At 34.6% G+C, this 20,580-nt stretch overlaps 1 protein-coding gene across 2 annotated transcripts in view; it reads left to right on the top strand.

Annotated features, from left to right (window-relative positions):
* The window catches only part of LOC132729579 (sushi, von Willebrand factor type A, EGF and pentraxin domain-containing protein 1-like), a 71,048-nt gene extending 58,070 nt beyond the window's left edge, over positions 1 to 12,978 (top strand). For both annotated transcript variants that reach the window (XM_060715363.1, XM_060715362.1), the window contains exon 2: positions 5,378 to 12,978. In XM_060715363.1, coding sequence (XP_060571346.1) covers positions 5,378 to 6,612 — 1,235 coding nt within the window. In that variant the 3' untranslated portion in view covers positions 6,613 to 12,978. The remainder of the gene's footprint in view (positions 1 to 5,377) is intronic.
* Positions 12,979 to 20,580: the final 7,602 nt, after the last annotated feature.

The following is a 20,580-nucleotide window of genomic DNA, read 5'->3' as shown; positions in this document are numbered from 1 at the left end:
AGCCATATGTCTTCAGTTGTTGTGTTAATAATAACCAGTACTCGGCGGGGGATATAAATTCAACGAATTTGCTTGTCTTTAAATTATCCCTTTGCTATAAAATAACCGTGCTCATGAGTTAAGTAATAACAGGGAAACAACACATATTGGAATGTTTTTTATATATGTGTACCTGTTATGCAATTATTCTAAGAAAAGATTCAATAGCTGGGAGTTTTTTCTAAAGCCTAAAAAAGGTCATGACCTTCAGCAAGAGAGATGTTCACTCATTCGGATCGAACTGCCTCGGCTTTTATCTATAATAACCTCGGAAACAATACGGATTGAAAGTAGTTCTACCACGTGGTTTCAGATGTAAAACAGAAACAGAGATAATGTCAAACGAATGTATATATTTGGCATCTAATGTCTGTTCCGGTACTCTTATGCTTGAAAATATGTCTGACAACAATTTGTAATTTAAATATGCCCACTGATGTTCAATTTTAAACAAATCCGACCAAATGTCAACAGGTTGGTTTTTTGTACTTTCGGTTTCTACAACAATAATAATAAATATATAAATAATGTATTGTTTGCTTTTGTACCTATGAATTTACTTATTTTAGGTGGACTTGTAATACATATATTGGAAATAAACTTGTCAGCAACTCCCAGCATTAAATTACCTTTTGTTTACGTGTTTAGTTATCGTAGGTTAGACCAAAATACCGCATCCGTTCTGTGTATTCATACTATTGTGTTTGAGGTCCTTATCCAAAGACTGACGGAAAGGGCCGAGTAGTTGCGATTGATGTTCGCTTCAATGCAGGGATATTTATAAAATGATCAGAGCACATTATAAGGACATTATGGTTCATACCATGATTCAAAATCATGAATGTATTTTTATATTTTCAGAAATAGGTAATGCTTAATTGAAAAGATAGTAGTTAAGAAAAATAACTGTAACTGTATTTCAAAGTTTAATACATCTATGTAATATAGTAAATACTAAAATTTTTATCAAGTAAGAATTATACTTTTACTTTTTATGAATACTTTGTATCTGAACATTAGACACATAATGACTGCACATTGTCTTTCATTTGAAATGTTGTAATACAAGCTTTACCCCAAATTCATTGTGTGGACACTTCTGCATTATGGCAAATTTCAGTTGTATAGGAACAAAAAAATCTACTTCTGTTATTATATTTATGTGGTGGCATAGCATTTTTTTCACAAGTGCAATTTTATTTGTCATTTGATAAACAACTACGAAATTTGGACCATGTGCACAGTTTCAGATGTAGAATTGAACTTTGATATCAGCTGACCTAGATTTTTACCATGGGACCTTCTTTCTTTTTTCTTTGATGTTGATATGAAATTTTGACCTTGTGCACACTTTTAGATGTAAAATTAAACTTTGATATAAGCTGAACTAGATAATTTGACAAAGTGATCTACTTATTGTCTCTTGATGTACAGCTATGTATTTTAGAGTGTGTGCACAGTTTTAAATATTATATTGAACTTTGATATCAGTTGACCTAGATAATTTGACAAAGTGACCTACTTTTTTGTCCTTGATATACAGCTATGAAATTTGGACCAAATGCATAGTTTCAGATGTAAAATTAAACTTTGATATCAGCTGACCTAGATACATGTAACTTGAGAATGTGACCTTCTTCTTGTCTTTTGATGAACAGCTAAGAAATTTAGACCATGTGCACAATTTTTAGATGTAAAATTGAACTTTGATATCAGCTGACCTAGATAATTTGACAAAGTGACCTACATGTACTTTCTTGTCCTTGATATACAGCTATGAAATTTGGACCATGTGCACAGTTTCATATTTAAAATTGAACTTGGATCTCAACTGACCTAGATTTTGACAAAGTGACCTACATTGTACTTTCTTGTCCTTTGATAAAAAGCTATGAAATTTGTAACAGATACATAGTTTCAGATGTAAAATTGATCATTGAACATTATGAAAATGATTCATACTCTGACAAAACAACAAGTGTGACTATCTTACCTGTTGTCATAATTAAAATTTAAAAAAAAAGGAAAAACTATTTTTTTCTTTAGTTTTCTTTTTCAAGACTTGAGAGACTCAATCAAACCGAGTCTGCAATTCTTATGTTATTTTGTTGTGATTGATGCTTCCGAGGGATCTCTTTGTTTCCAGAATTTTGTACTTCACAACAGCAGGTGTCAAGTGCCGTGTGGCAGCCGTAAAAAGTTGCCCCGTACTTCACTTCAGTGTTGTTATATTTTCTGGTCCTTCGGGATCATTAATGCCAACACTATAAAGTGTTGAGAATTGAGTACCGCTCAATGTTATTCTGTTGTGATTGATGATTCCGAGGGATCACTTTGTTTCCAGAATTTTGTAAAAACATTTTAATTGTTTGCTTTTAGGAAATGTAAAAAAGTCAAGCGTTGCCCCAGCAGTGGTTCTTGTTAGGTTAAAGTTCTCTTGTAAAACTAAAAGTTGTTGTGGGAAAAGATGTTAGTCAAAATGATGGCATTTTGACTTCCATCCAACTGTTGTTCACAGTTGCTTTTAAATGACATCTTATCTGAAACAGTTCACCAAAATTGATGAAAACTGCTTACGGGTAGTTTGCTTGTTTCTTTTTGAAGATCTTACCAAAAGTTATTCAAGAAGTTTAATGGTTCCACTTTATTTTTATGCTTCCAAAGGGTGAGCATATAGTCACCACTTTGTCCGTCCATTCGTACAAACATATAGAACCATAACATTGTTATGCCTAATTTTGGAGTTATTGCCCTTTGTATATTTTTACACTTTGAACTTTGTCCGGGACATAACTCTGTAACTTTAAGAGATATCAACACGAAACTTTGTAGGTAGATAGATCTCATTGAGTAGAAGTGCAGTGCAGTGCAAAAGAACCATAACTTTGCCTTGCCTTATTTTGGAGTTATTGCCCTTTGTTCATTTAACACTTTGAACATTGTCCAGGACATAGTTCTGAAAGTGTATTAAATATGAACAAGACACTTTGTAGGTAGATAGATGTCATTGGGTAGATGTGCAGTGTACAAGAGTCCTAACTCTGCCTTGCCTAATTTTGGAGTTATTGCCCTTTGTATATTTTTACACTTTGAACTTTGTCCGGGACATAACTCTGAAACTATAAGAGGTATCAACAAGAAACTTTGTAGGTAGATAGATCTCATTGAGTAGAAGTACAGTGCAAAAGAACCGTAACTTTGCCTTGCCTAATTTTGGAGTTAATTGCCCTTTGTTTATTTTTACACTTTGAACATTGTCCAGGACATAGTTCTGTAAGTGTAATAAATATGAACAAGACACTTTGTAGGTAGATAGATGTCATTCGGTAAATGTGCAGTGTACAAGAGTCCTAACTCTGCCTTGCCTAATTTTGGAGTTATTGCCCTTTGTTCATTTTTACATTTTAAACATTGTCCGGGATATAACTCTGACACTTTAAGAGATATGAACAAGAAACTTTGTAGGTAGATAGATCTCATTGGGTAGAAGAGCAGTGCAAAGAACAGTAACTCTGTCTTGCCTACATTTGGAATTATTGCACTTTGAACTTTGTCTAAGACATAACTCTGAAATTATAAGAGGTGTTGGGAGCATCACCCGGTTCAACGGGTTCTTGTTATGCTCCCCGAAAAATTTCGGGGGAGCATATAGTGGTCGGGTTGTCCGTCAGTCCGTCCTTCCGTCTGTCCGTACGTCCCAATTCGTGTCCGGCCCATAACTTACTTATTTGAAGTCGGATTTTAAAACTATTTCACAGAAATGATCACCATATTGAGACGACGTGTCGCGTGCAACATTTGGGTCGCTACCTTGAAGGTCAAGGTCACAGCATGACCTTGCATCAAAATCGTGTCCGGTCCATAACTTCTTTATTTGAAGTAGGATTTTAAAACTATTTCACAGAAATGATCACCATATTGAGACGACGTGTCGCGCGCATTATTTGGGACGCTACCTTGAAGGTCAAGGTCACAGCATGACCTTGCATCAAAATCGTGTCCGGTCCATAACTTCTTTATTTGAAGTCGGATTTTAAAACTATTTCACAGAAATGATCACCATATTGAGCCGACGTGTCGCGCCCAACATTTGGGTTGCTACCTTGAAGGTCAAGGTCACAGCATGACCTTGCAGCAAAATCCTGTCCAGCCCATAACTTCATTATTTGAAGTCAGATTTTATAACTATTTCACAGAAATTATCACCATATTAAGACTTCGTGCCGCACGCAACATTTGGGTCGCTACTTTGAAGGTCAAGGTCACAGCATGACCTTGCAGCAAAATCATGTCCAGCCCATAACTTTGTTATTTGAAGTCGGATTTTAAAACTATTTCACAGAAATGATCATCATATTAAGACAACGTGTCGCGCCCAACATTTGGGTCGCTACTTTGAAGGTCAAGGTCACAGCATGACCTTGCAGCAAAATCTTGTCCGGCCCATAACTTTGTTATTTGAAGTCAGATTTTAAAAATATTTTACAGGAATGATCACAATATTGAGATGATGTGTTGCGCGCAAACATTTGGGTTGCTATCTTGAAGGTCAAGGTCACAGCATGACCTTGCAGCAAAATTGCGTTCGGCCAGTAACTTCGTTCCTTGAAGTCGGATTTAACAACTATTTCACAGGGATGATCACCATATTGAATCGACGTGTCACATGCAACATTTGGGGGTGCTACCTTGAAGGTCAAGGTCACAGCATGACCTTGCAGCAAAATTGTGTCTAGCCCATAACTTCCTTATTTGAAGTCTGATTTTACAACTTTTTCACAGAAATGATCACCATATTGAGACAATGTGTCGTGCACAACATTTGGGTTGTTTTTACACTTTGAACTTTGTCTGTGACATAACTCTGACACTACAAGAGGTATACCTTCCTGTGTCCAAAACCTATTCGGGGAGCATCACCCGGTTCAACCGGCTCTTGTTTAAAAAGCTATTACTGTAATAAGTAGAATTTTTATTAGTGGAAGTTTGTCTTGATCTTTAATGTTGGCATGTGATTTACAATTCTATTTCATATTGCATAATGAGACTTGTGAAAAAAATCTAGGGTTGAAAATTGACTGGACCTGCTATGAATTTGGAACTGGTCATAATCAACAATTGGATTTTGTTGTATAATGATAAGTTTAAGCAGTATTATAGAATGCAAGCTTCTTACTTTGTACTTCTAGGTGTCGTTTTATCAACAATTGTACGCCCAGTTGTAGCTACATGTAAGATATAGTCAAGTTATTGTCTGTACTACTTTAACACTTATTAAAGTATTTAAAGGTTTAAGGATCATGACCTCAGTATATACAAATATTTTTCTTTATTTTAGAAATCTCTTCTGCAAGAGCAGACTGTAACAGTATACCATCTATAGATAATACGAAAAATAATGCAACCGGAAGTGGACCTTTTGCAGATGGAACTGTCATCAGGTTTGATTGTGAGATTGGTTTTAACCCAGCTGGAACAAGCCGTGAATACCGGTGTTCTGGTACACAATGGGTAGATGGAAACCTAAGGTGTGAGGAGATTTTTTGTTCACATGTTGAAACACCAGAAAATGGGAAGGTAGTCAATGTTCCCACTTATAGGGTGGGAACAACAATACAGTTTGAATGCAATGAAGGTTATGACATGGTGGGATCTAGCAATAAAATGCTGTGTCGAATTGATGGGAATTGGCTGCCACTAGAACCACCAGTATGTAATATTAAAATGTGTGGCGAATTTGGATCAATTCAGTTTGGTGAAACATTTCAAGATAATAGTTATATTATAAGAAATGGGTATGGAAGCATTACTGAAGTAACATGTGATGAAGGCTATATTATAAAAGGATCTCCACATGTAAAATGTAGGGCAGATGGAACTTGGGGCACAAAACCTACCTGCGAGTTAAGCACATGCCCTCCTTACCCAGGCTTGAGCTCCTCATGCATAAGAGATGCAAATCCTTTTGGCCCTTACCTTTTCATTAACTGTAGGGATGATGTGCCAGTGACCAAAACAGGACCTGCTCAGGCTGAATGTATCAGTGGTGCATGGGATTACTTAAACTTGGCTTGCTATTGCCACTGTAAAGTTGAGGCTGATTCGCAGACAATGTCCTTGCAAAATGTTGTAAATGGCTACTTGGTGCATGATAAAACACTAGAATGGAGCTGTAAGAACGGTTATGAGAAAAAAATGCCGGATACATTTCATTGTTTTGATGGAAATTTGATAAAGCCTGAATGTATTATCAAATACAAGCCTACAGTCAAACCACCAGTGTCAAACAGTCCAGGTTTACTTACAATTTTATTACCAGTTGCCGGTGCAGTAATATTAGTTGTATCAGTGTTAATAATATGTTATTGTGTGCCGTACTGCAAGAAAAATTGTTTTTGCATTGGTAATTCAGATGGAAACTGTGAGTTAAACAAAAATTGTATTTTATATCGTTCTCTCTGTTTCAAAGAAAAAACGAAATGTGTAAAATGTGGAAATGAGAAAGAAAAATGCCAGTGTGTAAAAATGGTGGAAGCTAATGGTGATGTGGATGGTGATGGGGATGCTGTATAAGTTTTTCTGCATGTGAATTATCACAAAGGTGAAATGCAGTATCACAAATTTGTACAAGATTCTTTTAAGTTTGGAATTTTAAGGTAAGACTAGATGACTTGTGCAAAAAGGACAGATGTGTGCATGTAACTTTTATGACTGTTCATGCAATAAGAGAGGTATAATATGTAACTATAATACATACTTATTCCCTATAAGTTAAGTAATTGGCGTTCAATAAACAGTATAAAAGAGTCTGTGAGTCTGTGAACACAGTCCATGCAAGTACGAATACATAAAAACCCCTTGTGTGTTCAAGTTATAGAAATACACCATATCATAGCAGGGTTTGGTTTTATTTCATATTTCAGCGATAAAATGAAATAAAAAATAAAATTAAAATAAAACCAGTATCAGCATCAGAGTGTCCGTAACTCACACCCTGCTGGAACCGAAAAGTGACTAACACTTGCCCCCATTATAGAGCCAGGCCAGCCTGTTCATCTGTCTGACCAGACTATACTGTTTGCCAAGCAACTTAATATTTTCATCTTGAAATTCCCCAAATTTGATGTGGACAGATTCTAAAAATAGAAGCTGGATATGTCCAGCAAGTCAATGGTTAAGAATACTGATCAGCTTTTTTAATTTAAATAGTTTAAGATATTAAAAAAAAATTGAAATGAAGGTAGGAGTTAAATACATGTACTAACTCACATAAGGAAAAAATATTAACTTACATAAGAGAATAAATTTTTAAAAAATGGATTTTGGTAATTGAGATTTGGTTGCCAGGCAAAGATACTAGTCATGAAAATTTATTATTTTAATAATGACGAATGTGTACAAAGTGTGGAAGTAGCTGTTGTTAAAAGTTGTGTCATCTGGAAAATTACTGTTGATAATTTCTTTATTCATTTGATTAGTTCCTTTATTCATTTTGAGTAAGGGATTTTACAGTACATTTTGAGGGTTGACTGCTGAACCATTTAGTCCTTCTTTAACAAGGTTCATACAGTCTTAAAAAGTGCTTAGATTTGAGCCTCTTTACAAGTGCTTGAAAATGTAAAAAAGTGCTTAATTGAATTGATTACTCCCTTGAAAAGTGCATAAAAAGTGCTTAAATTTACTGCAAATATGCTTGAAAATGATTGAATAGTTTACAAAAAACAAAACTAAAAAAAAACCAAAAAACAATCAATTTAGTACCAAATTCAATGAACAATTACACTGATTAAATTTGCTGGTCATACTAGAATAATTTAGTTGCACTTTACATGAAAATATATATACATGTATTAAAATATCACATAATGTACAATGTATGTTATTTAGCAGAAAGAATAAAGTACCAGATGTTTTATGACTGTTTTAAAGTTTCATTTGTAACTGTTTTAAAGTTTCATTTGTAACTGGTTTAAAGTTTCATTTGTAACTGTTTTAAAGTTTCATTTGTAACTGGTTTCATTTGTTACTGTTTTAAAGTTTCATTTGTAACTGATTCAAAGTTTCATTTGTAACTGTTTTAAAGTTTCATTTGTAACTGTTTTAAAGTTTCATTTGTAACTGGTTTCATTTGTTACTGTTTTAAAGTTTCATTTGTAACTGTTTCAAAGTTTCATTTGTAACTGTTTCAAAGTTTCATTTGTAACTGTTTTAAAGTTTCATTTGTAACCGATGATTAAGAAACTTTAAAACAGTCATGTTTGATAAATGGGAAAATGTGATTAAAAAGTGCTTGAATGTGAGCATTGGATGTCTGTACGAACCCTGTTTATTTTTAGCTCACCTGAGCATATGCTCAGGGTGAGCTATTAGGATCACTCTTCGTCCGTCGTCTGTCGTACATCGTCCGTCGTCCGTTGTCTGTTCACACTTTTAAAACGATATCTCCTCTGAAACCATAAGGCAGATCTTAATGAAACTTTACAGGGATGTTCCTTGTGTGAAGCCTTAACAAAGTTGTTCAAAGAATTCCATTCCATGCAGAACTCTGGTTGCCATGGCAACCAAAAGAAAAAACTTTAAATATCTTCTTCTAAAAAACCCAAAGAGCTAGAGCTTAGATATTTAGCATGAAACATCTTCTAGTGAGTGTCTACCAAGTTTGTTCAAATAAAAGCCCTGGGGTCAAAATTCGCCCCGCCCCATGGGGTCATTGATTTTCCCTATATGCATATAGTAAAAACTTAAAAAATCTTCTTTTAAAGAACCCAAAGAGCTAGAGCTAAGATATTTGGCATGAAACATGTTCTAATGGGTGTCTACAAAGTTTGTTCAAATAAAAGCCCTAGGGTCAAAATTGGACCTGCCCCGGGGGTCATTGATTTTCCTTATATGTGTATAGTAAAAACTTAAAAAATCTTCTTTGAAAAAACCCAAATAGCTAGAGTTTAGATATTAAGCATGAAACATCTTCTAGTGAGTGTCTACCAAGTTTGATCAAATAAAATCCCTGGGGTCAAAATTTGCCCCGCCCCAGGGGGTCTTTGATTTTCCCTATATGCAGATAGTAAAAACTTAAAAATCTTCTTTTAAAGAACCCAAAGAGATAGAGCTAAGATATTTAGCATGAAACATCTTCTAATGAGTGTCTACCAAGTTTGTTCAAATTAAAGCCCTGGGGTCAAAATTGGCCCCGCCCCAGGGGGTCATTGATTTTCCCTATATGCATATAGTAAAAACTTAAAAAATCTTCTTTTAAAGAACTCAAAGAGCTAGAGCTAAGATCTTTAGCATGAAACATGTTCTAATGGGTGTCTACCAAGTTTGTTCAAATAAAAGTCCTGGGGTCAAAATTGGCCCCGCCCCGTGGGTCATTGATTTTCCTTATATGTGTATAGCAAAAACTTGAAAAATCTTCTTTGAAAAAAAACCAAATAGCTAGAGCTTAGATATCAAGCATGAAACATCTTCTAGTGAGTGCCTACCAAGTTTGTTCAAATAAAAGCCCTGGGGTCAAAATTCGCCCCGCCCCAGGAGGTCATTGATTTTCCCTATATGCATATAGTAAAAACTTAAAAAAATTTCTTTTAAAGAATGCAAAGAGCTAGAGCTAAGATATTTAGCATGAAACATGTTCTAATGGATGTCTACCAAGTTCGTTCAAATAAGAGCCCTTGGGTCAAAATTGGCCCCGCCCCGGGGGTCATTCATTTTCCTTATATGTTTTTAACAAAAACTTAAAAGATCTTTTTTGAAAAAAAACAAAACAAATAGCTACAGTTTAGATACTAAGCATGAACCATCTTCTAGTGAGTGTCTACCAAGTTTGTTCAAATAAAAGCCCTGGGGTCAAAATTGGCCCCACCCCGGGGGTCATTCATTTTCCTTATATGTGTATGACAAAAACTTTAAAATCTTCTTTGAAAAAACTCAAATAGCTAGAGTTTAGAAATTAAGCACGAAGCATCTTCTAGTGAGTGTCTACAAAGTTTGTTTAAATAAGTCCTGGGGTCAAAATTGGCCCCAGCCCGGGGGTCATTGATTTTCCTTATATGTGTTTGACAAAAACTTTAAAATCTTCTTTGAAAAAACTCAAATAGCTAGAGTTTAGATATTAAGCATGAAACATGTTCTAGTGAGTGTCTACCAAGTTTGTTCAAATAAAAGCCCTGGGGTCAAAATTTGCCCCGCCCCAGGGGGTCATTGATTTTCCCTATATGCATATAGTAAAAACTTAAAAAAAATTCTTTTAAAGAATGCAAGAGCTAGAGCTAAGATATTTAGCATGAAGCATGTTCTAATGGATGTCTACCAAGTTTGTTCAAATAAGAGCCCTTGGGTCAAAATTGGCCCCACCCCGGGGTCATTCATTTTCCTTATATGTTTTTAACAAAAACTTAAAAGATCTTTTTTGAAAAAAAAAACAAATAGCTACAGTTTAGATACTAAGCATGAAACATCTTCTAGTGAGTGTCTACCAAGTTTGTTCAAATAAAAGTCCTGGGGTCAAAATTGGCCCCACCCCGGGGGTCATTCATTTTCCTTATATGTGTATGACAAAAACTTTAAAATCTTCTTTGAAAAAACTCAAATAGCTAGAGTTTAGATATTAAGCACGAAGCATCTTCTAGTGAGTGTCTACAAAGTTTGTTTAAATAAAAGCCCTGGGGTCAAAATTGGCCCCGTCACAGGGGACATTGATTTTCCTTATACGTGTATAGCAAAAACTTAAAAATCTTCTTTGAAAAAACCTTAATAGCTAGAGTTCAGATATTAAGCATGAAACATTGTCTAGTAAGTGTCTACAATGATTGTTCAAATAAAATCCCTGGGGTCAAAACTGGCCCTGCCCCAGGTGTGTCATTGTTTTTAACTATATGTGTAAAGCAAAAAACTTGAAAAAAATCTTCTTTAAAAAAACCCAACAAGCTAGACCGTAGATGTTTAGCATGAAACATCTTCAAATGGGTGTCTACCAAGTTTGTTGAAATAAAAGCCCTGGGGTTTAAACTGGCCCTGCTCCAGGGGCCTATATACAGGTGAGCGACTTTAGGGCCATCATGGCCCTCTTGTATATACATTACTGCAGTTTTGCAGTCGACCCTCAATGAAGTTGATATTTTAAATATAAAAGATACATTGTTATACATTGTATAATGTATAAATGAAAGAACTTTTAATTGTGCTATGTGTATATTCCTTGCTTTACTCTCCTAGAAAAAAGACCTGAATGGTATTGTTACTTTGTTTACATTTAAATGTTTTACAATTTACAAATATTTTTGAGAAAAAAGATAAAGACAATTGAAGTTTATTCATAAAAAGGCTTTTCTTTTGCATTGCCTGCTTTTGTCAGTGATACATTTTTAAAAGGGAAGAAAATAGTCTGACCTTTGAAAGCATAATCATAATTTCTTTTTTTTTCAATAGATCAAAGAAACGATAAAAACTTAAAAGGGAGGGCATTCCACAAAATGAAACAGTAATTTCTTTTTATATATCACTGGTTTATATTTGAAATATTGGTTATTAAATATGCCTTACTTTTGAAAGCGATATTTATTCATAAATAATAATTGGTAGTAAAACTCTGAATCATGTTTCATCATAAAATTAAAGATTTGTATTTGTATTGACTAGGTTAAACATGTTTTATACACACATAATAATTATGTATTCTTGTGTCTTAGTTTTGTACATGTCACATAACATAGTATAAAGTTTGATTATATGTGTAATATTCAGTATATGTATAAATCATGAAAAGAAAATTATTCAAGTAAGATATAAATTATTACATGTGTTTAGATGTTACATGCATTCTAATAGTTATGCTATGTAAAACATACCAATTTGTCATTTAATAGTTATTTTGGCAAATAAGCATCTGTATCAAGCAATACCTGTGCTAGTTACTGTAGAAATAAATTAGTGTGGTGTTCCTTTGTACACATAAAATGCCACTGTAAATACTAGAATAAATCTTCAAAAAACTGTCAGAGATTTTTTGACCTTTAACCTGCTGAATTTATGTAATGGATAATTGGATATGTCCCGCTTTCAGTTTGGAACAGTCCATTTTGATCTCTTGCAGTACACTTTTCTTTTCCAAATTCAAAGTTGAAGGAATTTGTAATGCAAAACCTAGTGAGAAATGGGTCAAATTACTAATAAAATGATCAATGCATGTAAATGTTGCATAAACATAATGTCTTTGTCTACCTGTTTCTATAAGACCCCATCAAAATAATTGCCAAGTTACCAAATATTTACTGCAAAATTGATTCAGGCTCTTTAAGCAGACTTTCTTGACTTTTATTCAAAACACAGAAGAAAAGTTCGCACACCTTCGAAAATGTTTTTAATCTGGTTACCAGTAATTAAATTTATCTCCTGAATCTAAAATACATGTAGCTCTGAATACCCCCATTGCTTTATTTATTTGTGCACTTGCAGGTTGTTTGAACCCAGTTAATGTCTTAATCTGACATGAACATACCGGTGGAATTTTCTTATTAAAAATACCTTAATCAGTGAATTTTTAAATTTTGTTCTCTAGGTATATCTTTATATCTTGTAATAAATTTCTTCAGTTGTGGAACAACAGTAGTGCTGTTTTCAAGGAATTTGTGAAGGATTTTATGATAAGAAACATTAAAGGGTGCATTTTGTATATTATCTTTCAAGGAATTTGTGAAGGATTTTATGATAAGAAACAAGGGTGCATTTTGTATATTATCACGCCTGTATTTGATACAGGCATTGTGTTATTTTGTAAATAATATTGCAAGTCTGTTTTTATAGTTGTTGTTCTTTGTTAAAAAAGAAACAGTCATTTTGACTAAAAATTAAGTTTTCATTGCACTTTCATTTAATTGTATCTGAAGTCAGTTTCGATATAACTTATATCTGATAATCTCCACAGTTATAAAAAAAAAGAAATCTTGATTAGATATGAAAATGTAAGAGATAAAATTGTGTGTATTTTTTTTTTTTTCCTTCCTTGAAAAAAAAAGTAAGTTTGTACAGAATTAATTTTACTTAGTTTGATTATGTAGATTATAGACATACTCTTGAGCAACCAATATACATTTGCTTGCATTTATATAAATATGTAAGAATCCAATATACATATAAGAAAGTCCTTATGAGTGTAATTTCCTGTGTTCAATTGTATTCACAAGTCGCATTAATGTCAGTCATTATCTTTCATTTGTAGTTTGTTCAAGTTTTAAGTTAACATTTATACATTTTATATTTTTTCTCCATTGTAACTTTTCATATTTAAATACATGTAGTATGTTACTGTTTGTTGGTATTTGAATTAAAATGACTGTACTTGATATTTGCTTCCTTGCTACGTGCAAATCATTAAATGTTTTTGTATGAATAATACATGTAAATAGTGCTTTAGTTGTAGTTTTAATGTCACACTGTATATGTTTATGTATATGTATCTCCAGTATACACATTGTTATTGCTTGTATAGTTCACTTGGCAGCCATTTTTATATACATGTAAAGATACACTTTGTCGAAATGTCAAGGTCAACGTGATATCTTCCTGAGGCATGATAAAAGTTCCAATTTGTAGAGGGAAGGGAGATGGAGTAGGTCAAAAAGGGTCTCCTTCAGTTTAGCTGGTAAGAAGACCTTGAAACCGGACCTCTGACACAGGTCTTAATTACAGGTGCCATCTTGTATTTTGAAATAATGAAGGGATATTTTTTTCTAAACTAACTGAATTGTTAAAATAAAGATGTCACTTTTGGTAAAAATAAATTGGTTTGACCTGTTCAAATATTTTAAACAATTCTTTAATAATATTTTTTTTTTCAAAATTTAATGATAAAGTTGATCCTGGTTGCCTAGAGGAGATATATTACGATGTAAATTACCTGCATGTTAGTAATTTATTATGATTGCATATAATTACTGTTGTAATTCTGTTGTACACAACCTTCAATTATTCTTTTTATAGAATCATTATTGTATATTGTTCTATCAATTGTTTAAACATCACAGATACAGCAGTTTTATTACATTACTCCGCGTTTTTCATATAGATTCTATTTGAAAGACCCTGCATTACTGTATATTTTCAGAATTGATTCTTTTACAATTTGTTTGATCTGTTTGAAAAGGTTTATTTTCTCTCTACCATGTCTTGAGTCCCTAACCTGCTGGAACCAGAAATTGTTAGCCTTAGCCACCAATAAAGAGCCGGGCCTGTGTGCACATCCATATGCTGTCTAACCAATTTCTTTATTGCCAGCTAAGCTGATATTTGTATTTTGATAACAAAAAATCTTAAACTTTGAATGGACTGTTCCAATTTCAAATCCAGGTAAAATCATAATGTAAATTCAGCAGGTTAAGGGATAAGTGGATACATGTATTAGGGTTGATGGCAGTTTTATGCCACCAGTAGAGAAGAGTCTATTCTTCATACAGGTACATGTTTATAGTGTAACCAGACTTATCTTTGTTGTCTGCTTAGTTTTAGCATGCTGATATTGATACACTTTTTTTGGCTTGCAGCCACGGCTGCAAGCCATTTCATATGGAAAACTTGTTCCGGTTAGGTGGTTTCATGCTTACATCTGTTGGTGCATGATTGAACTGGAAACCAGCTCCAATCGTGGCAATCGCAACTTTTCGGCCTTTTCCGTCACTCTTCGGATTAAAGATAATAGCCGAGGTAGTTCCGATTGCAATCGTGACAATTCGGGCGATTCCGTCATACTGCGGAATCAGACGAAGTAATATTACGGAAATCTAAGCTATTTTAGTTACTTCGGTAATCCCAGTTTGTTTATATAAATAGGATTTCTATTTTTACTCGATTTATCGGTTTAAACCGTTATAAATTATAAACGAAATTGTTCCGTTTCAATTGTTTTTTAAGACGCAAAAGTTAGTTTCTTTTATAATTGTTTTTTTTGTCTGTATTAGTTTTATACAATAGAGTAGTATTCCGTCTTCAAGGGTGGTCCTGCTTACCAAATCACACATGATCGAGTTATATTTAGATCTACTGAACGCAATTCAACTTCTTGGTGAGGTAATCTAAAAATAGCCCATGCATATCATTAACCTTGCCACGTGCTAAACTACAGATAGCGCATCATATTTGTGATCGTGTAAGTTGATACATGCTTATTATAATTGGTACCACGTAACGAAGTATTTTAGTGCATTTACTTGTCTGTAAAGCAAACGAATGATTTCTCTGCGAAAAAGGGGAAATGAAATGTGCACACTTGTTTCCCTTCAGTATCCACGTTTCACGATTGGTCATTTTCTTTATTAGTTTTATACAATAGAGAATAGATTTCAAATCGTTTTGACAAAAAATATTCGTTTTACAAAAAAAACTAAATAAACCCTTTATGATATACAAATACCGTAATTCAAAAAAAATGTGATAATAAATTGAAAAAAAATAAAAAATTAAAGGGTTGGGATCACAGGTAAACGTTGCGTGGCCATAACTTACACTATATCCCCGTTCCCCCTCTACAACCCAAAACCCTAAAAAAAAATTATGAAAAAAAAAAAATTTATGACTAAAATATAATATTTTAGTCATAAATTTTTTTTTCATAATTTTTTTTTTAGGGTTATGGGTTGTAGAGGGGGAACGGGGATATAGTGTAAGTCATGGCCACGCAACGTTTACCTGTGGTTGGGATGAAGGCACAACTGTGCAAGCCTTTCCTTTTAAAAGGAAACTTTATTTACTAATCCAAATGTAATCTAGAACAAGCTGAACAAACAGGAATTCAAGAGAAGAGATTAAAAGTTTATTTTTAGACAAATAGCTGGAGACTGTTAAACAGAAAACTTCATATAAATCATATTCAAGAAAGATTTTTTATAGTTTTCAAGATAAACAAGGAATGTTGATATCAGTTTTCTATAATTGCTTATACTTGAAAAAAATATTGAGTTTGTTTTATGTTGTAACCTGTATAGAAACTTTCACTTAATTGTGCCATTAAAATAAATATATTAACCAGTTTTATGTTATTTATTTTTATCACCATTTTAGTAGTATACATGTAGTAACAAATACATAACCTTTGGTGAAGAAAATATCGGTATTTGATATTGCCTGAATTTGATAGAAAAAAGGTTAAAAACTATATGAATGAAATACTGGATAAAACTTTGCTTAATTTTGTTCTGTTCTGTTTAAGTTGTTTTACTTTACTACTTTACTCTTAAATGATAAGTAGGAGTTTCCTATGGTTAGGACTACATGGGAAATTGAACTTTTACACACTATATTTGATCTAATCGTAGGTGTCTGTTCTGGACTGTATGAAGCCTCAGATGGATTTTGATTAAATTATAGTTTTAACCCTTTTCACATTTTCAAATTTCTGGTGAAAGTTTTGCATACATCATGACAAACACTGAAGGTATATCACATAAAACTTGAGGCATGTTTCAGTGATACAGATAGTATGTCACTGACTTATTTCATCAATAAGCGTAGATTTGTAGTGGATTATTTCCCTTTTTGAACTGCCCCCACATTCTGCTTTTCTGACACACATAAAAAACACTAAAAATCTTTACAATTTCTAGTACATATTAACGTAGCAGTTATACTTTTGGAGTCACACATGACAAAGTGCTAATTTTTAGCTCACCTGTCACAAAGAGATAGGGTGAGCTTTTGTGATCACTTATCGTCCGGCGTCCGGCTGTCCGTAAACTTTTACTTTAAATGACATCTCCTCATAAACCACTAAGCCAATTTCATCCAAACTTCACAGGAATGTTCCTTTGGTGGTCACCTTTGAAAATTGTTCAAAGATTTTAATTCCATGCAGAACTCTGGTTGCCATGGCAACCAAAAGAAAAAAACTTTAAACATCTTCTTCTAAAAAAACCCAAAGAGCTAGAGCTTAGATATTTGGCATGAAACATCTTCTAGTAAGTGTCTATCAAGTTTGTTCAAATAAAAGCCCTTGGGTCAAAATTGGCCCCGCCCCAGGGGGTCATTGATTTTCCCTATATGCATATAGTAAAAACTTAAAAAATCTTCTTTTAAAGAACCCAAAGAGCTAGAGCTAAGATATTTAGCATGAAACAGCTTCTAATGGGTGTCTACCAAGTTTGTTCAAATAAAAGCCCTGGGGTCAAAATTGGCTCCTCCCCAGGGGGTCATTGATTTTCCCTATATGCATATAGTAAAAACTTAAAAAATCTTCTTTTAAAGAACCCAAAGAGCTAGATCTAAGATATTTAGCATGAAACATGTTCTAATGGATGTCTACCAAGTTTGTTCAAATAAGAGCCCTGGGGTCAAAATTGGCCCCGGGGGTCATTCCTTTTCCTTATATGTGTATAGCAAAAACTTAAAAATCTTCTTTGAAAAAACCCGAATAGCTAGAGTTTAGATATTAAGCATGAAACATTTTCTAGTAAGTGTCTACAAAGATTGTTCAAATAAAAGCCCTTTGGTCAAAACTGGCCCTGCCCCAGGTGTGTCATTGTTTTTAACTGTATGTGTAAAGAAAAAAACTTGACCAGCTAGACCTTAGATGTTAAGCATGACATATCTTCTAATGGGTGTCTACCAAGTTTTTTCCAATAAAAGCCCTGGGGTTTAAACTGGCTCCGCTCCGGGGGCCTATATACAGGTGAGCGACTTCAGGGCCATCATGGCCCTCTTGTTTGCTAACACAAGGGCCCTAACTCAGCTCATTTCCAATAAATATGTGACAAAATATCAAGGTGTGTGTATTATTAGCAAGTTTCATTGCTCTCCCAGTATTAAATGTATTGGCAATTACACAATACACAAGTATAACAAGAGCTGTCTGAGGAGAAACAATAGTAAACTATACATTTACTATGTACAGAGATAATTTGAATAAAAAGACACCTTGACCTTTGGCTCAAAGCAGAACTTGTGAAGATGCTTCCACATATCAAATTTGATGTTGTTGACAATTTAACAAAAACACAAACAAAAATGATTAAAGGTAACAATGAAACCTCCAGGAGTATGGCGGGTATTTACACATGGAGGTTTCATTGACCTTGACCAGATCTGTACATGGTGCATCAACATTGAGTTTCCAAATGATACATGCAGCTCTGTTGGTATTGAATTTAATGACCATATACAAAAACTTAACCAAAAAAGGTTAACTGACGCTGATGTTTGTTTATAAATCAAAGAAAGTGTTATTTTCTATTATTTGTATTGACATTATATCATATCAAAAATCATTACTTCCTTGGTCACCAACTCTCAAGTCATAATAGTATAGTATATTTGTACATAAAAAATGAGCCCATCACATTTTTCCTTTATTCTGAATGATAATCTGATATATATACATATATACATGTATATTCTATGGTGTAATTTCCATTAGACTGGAGACTGTTTATTGATTGCTTTAATTGACAGTTGTTGATTTTCCACTTGTAGAAATGTCAACATGCAAATATTGAATATATGAATTAATTTTTAATCATTTCCTGCTCATTTCCTACAGTTTTATTCCAAACAAGTTGCTAAATTCTGGCACTCCTTTGATTGTACTTTTTCTGGCACTCCTTTGATTGTACTTTGTTGATTAATATAGGTTGACCGTGTCGGCATTTTGTAAAATGAGCACACTTTCCAACTGTCTAGATCTGTGGCATTGAATAGTGCGAGATAATGTCCAAAAAATTGACAGATCACCCTGTCATTTTATACTGCCACTGACATATCGGGGCTCAGAAATTAGACAGTTTTATGCCACCGGGCCACCAGCTGGATAGTTTAAAAAATTAACCTTTAATACAGAATATAAGGTTAGGAACCTACAATTACTATTTGAATAATGGCATTTTATGCTTTAATTTCAGTGATTTTTTTCCATAAAATAAAGGCTTCAAACTGACAAAATTTTGAAGAAAAAAAAAATGTGAAGACTAAATGAACCTACCAATGTTGTAAGGAATATCACTTTTTTCAATTAAAACAACAATTTTGCTATAGAATTACCATGTATTTATATTATCATATGAGAAAAAAAGAATGCTGTCACAGTTTTGTTAATTTTTTCCAATTTTATTATTGCCACAAAGGCTAAAATTTCCCATTTCAAGAAGAACAGAGAAAAAAAAAATCACTGCCAGATACTGCTGTTCCACTAGGACACCACACTATACATGTATAGTTACACCAGTAAAGCTGGAAGGTTCCATATGCGATGCAAAACCAAAAAAAAAACAACACTAGAACTATCACATAAATGCCATGTGCCAAGCAACAAAGAGGTAACAGTATCAATTTCGCCTGTAAAAGTGATAAGTCTCTGCCACTAGTATAGAGTACACATTTCTGCTGTATTGTCACCACTATAGAGCCAGGGCCAGCCTGCACACCTGTGCTGTATTGCCACCAGTATAGAGCCAGGGCCAGCCTGCATACCTGTGCTGTATTGTCACCACTTTAAAGCCAGGGCCAACCTGCACACCTGTGCTGTATTGTCACCAGTATAAAGTCAGGGCCAGCCTGCACACCTGTGCTGTATTGTCACCAGTATAGAGCCAGGGCCAGCCTGCATACCTGTGCTGTATTGTCAACACTTTAAAGCCAGGGCCAACCTGTACACCTGTGCTGTATTGTCACCAGTATAAAGTCAGGGCCAGCCTGCACACTTGTGCTGTATTGCCACCAGTATAGAGTCAGGGCCAGCCTGCACACCTGTGCTGTATTGTCACCACTGACCAGTATAAAGCCAGGGCCAGCCTGCACACTTGTGCTGTATTGCCACCAGTATAGAGCCAGGGCCAGCCTGCACACTTGTGCTGTATTGCCACCAGTATAAAGCCAGGGCCAGTCTGCACACCTGTGCTGTATTGCCACAAGTATAGAGCCAGGGCCAGCCTGCACACTTGTGTTGTATTGCCACCAGTATAAAGCCAGGGCCAGCCTGCACACTTGTGCTGTATTGCCACCAGTATAGAGCCAGGGCCAGCCTGCACACCTGTGCTGTATTGTCACCAGTATAGAGTCAGGGCCAGTCTGCACACCTGTGCTGTATTGTCACCAGTATAGAGTCAGGGCCAGCCTGCACACTTGTGCAGTAATGCCAACAGTATAGAGCAGGGCCACCTGCACATCTGTGCTGCATTGTTAGCTGTATAGAGAAAGGGCATGCACAACTGTGCTGTTTGCCACCAGTGTAGATCCAGGGCTAGCATGCAGGCCTGTGCTGTATTGCCTTAAGTATAGATCCAGGGCTAGCCTCCACACCTTTGCTGCATTGTCACCAGTATAGCTGCACACCTGTGCTGTATTGCCAGCAGTATAGAGCCAGGGCTATTCTGCACACCTGTGCTGCATTGCCAGCAGTATAGAGCCAGAACAAGCTGGCACACCTGTGCTTTAAGATCAGACTCATAACTGTCGGTAGCAATTTTTATACCCCCAAACTACACAAAGAACATGCGATTTGGGTATACAGGAACCAGCTTGGTTTATCTGGTGATCCTTCAGTTTGTTTTGGGCAAAACCTAAACA

Source organism: Ruditapes philippinarum, unplaced genomic scaffold (genome assembly GCF_026571515.1).
Source record: "Ruditapes philippinarum isolate M1 unplaced genomic scaffold, ASM2657151v2 ctg9_1_1_1_1, whole genome shotgun sequence".
Lineage (NCBI taxonomy): Eukaryota > Metazoa > Mollusca > Bivalvia > Venerida > Veneridae > Ruditapes > Ruditapes philippinarum.
This window is presented reverse-complemented; position numbering and strand designations above follow the sequence as displayed.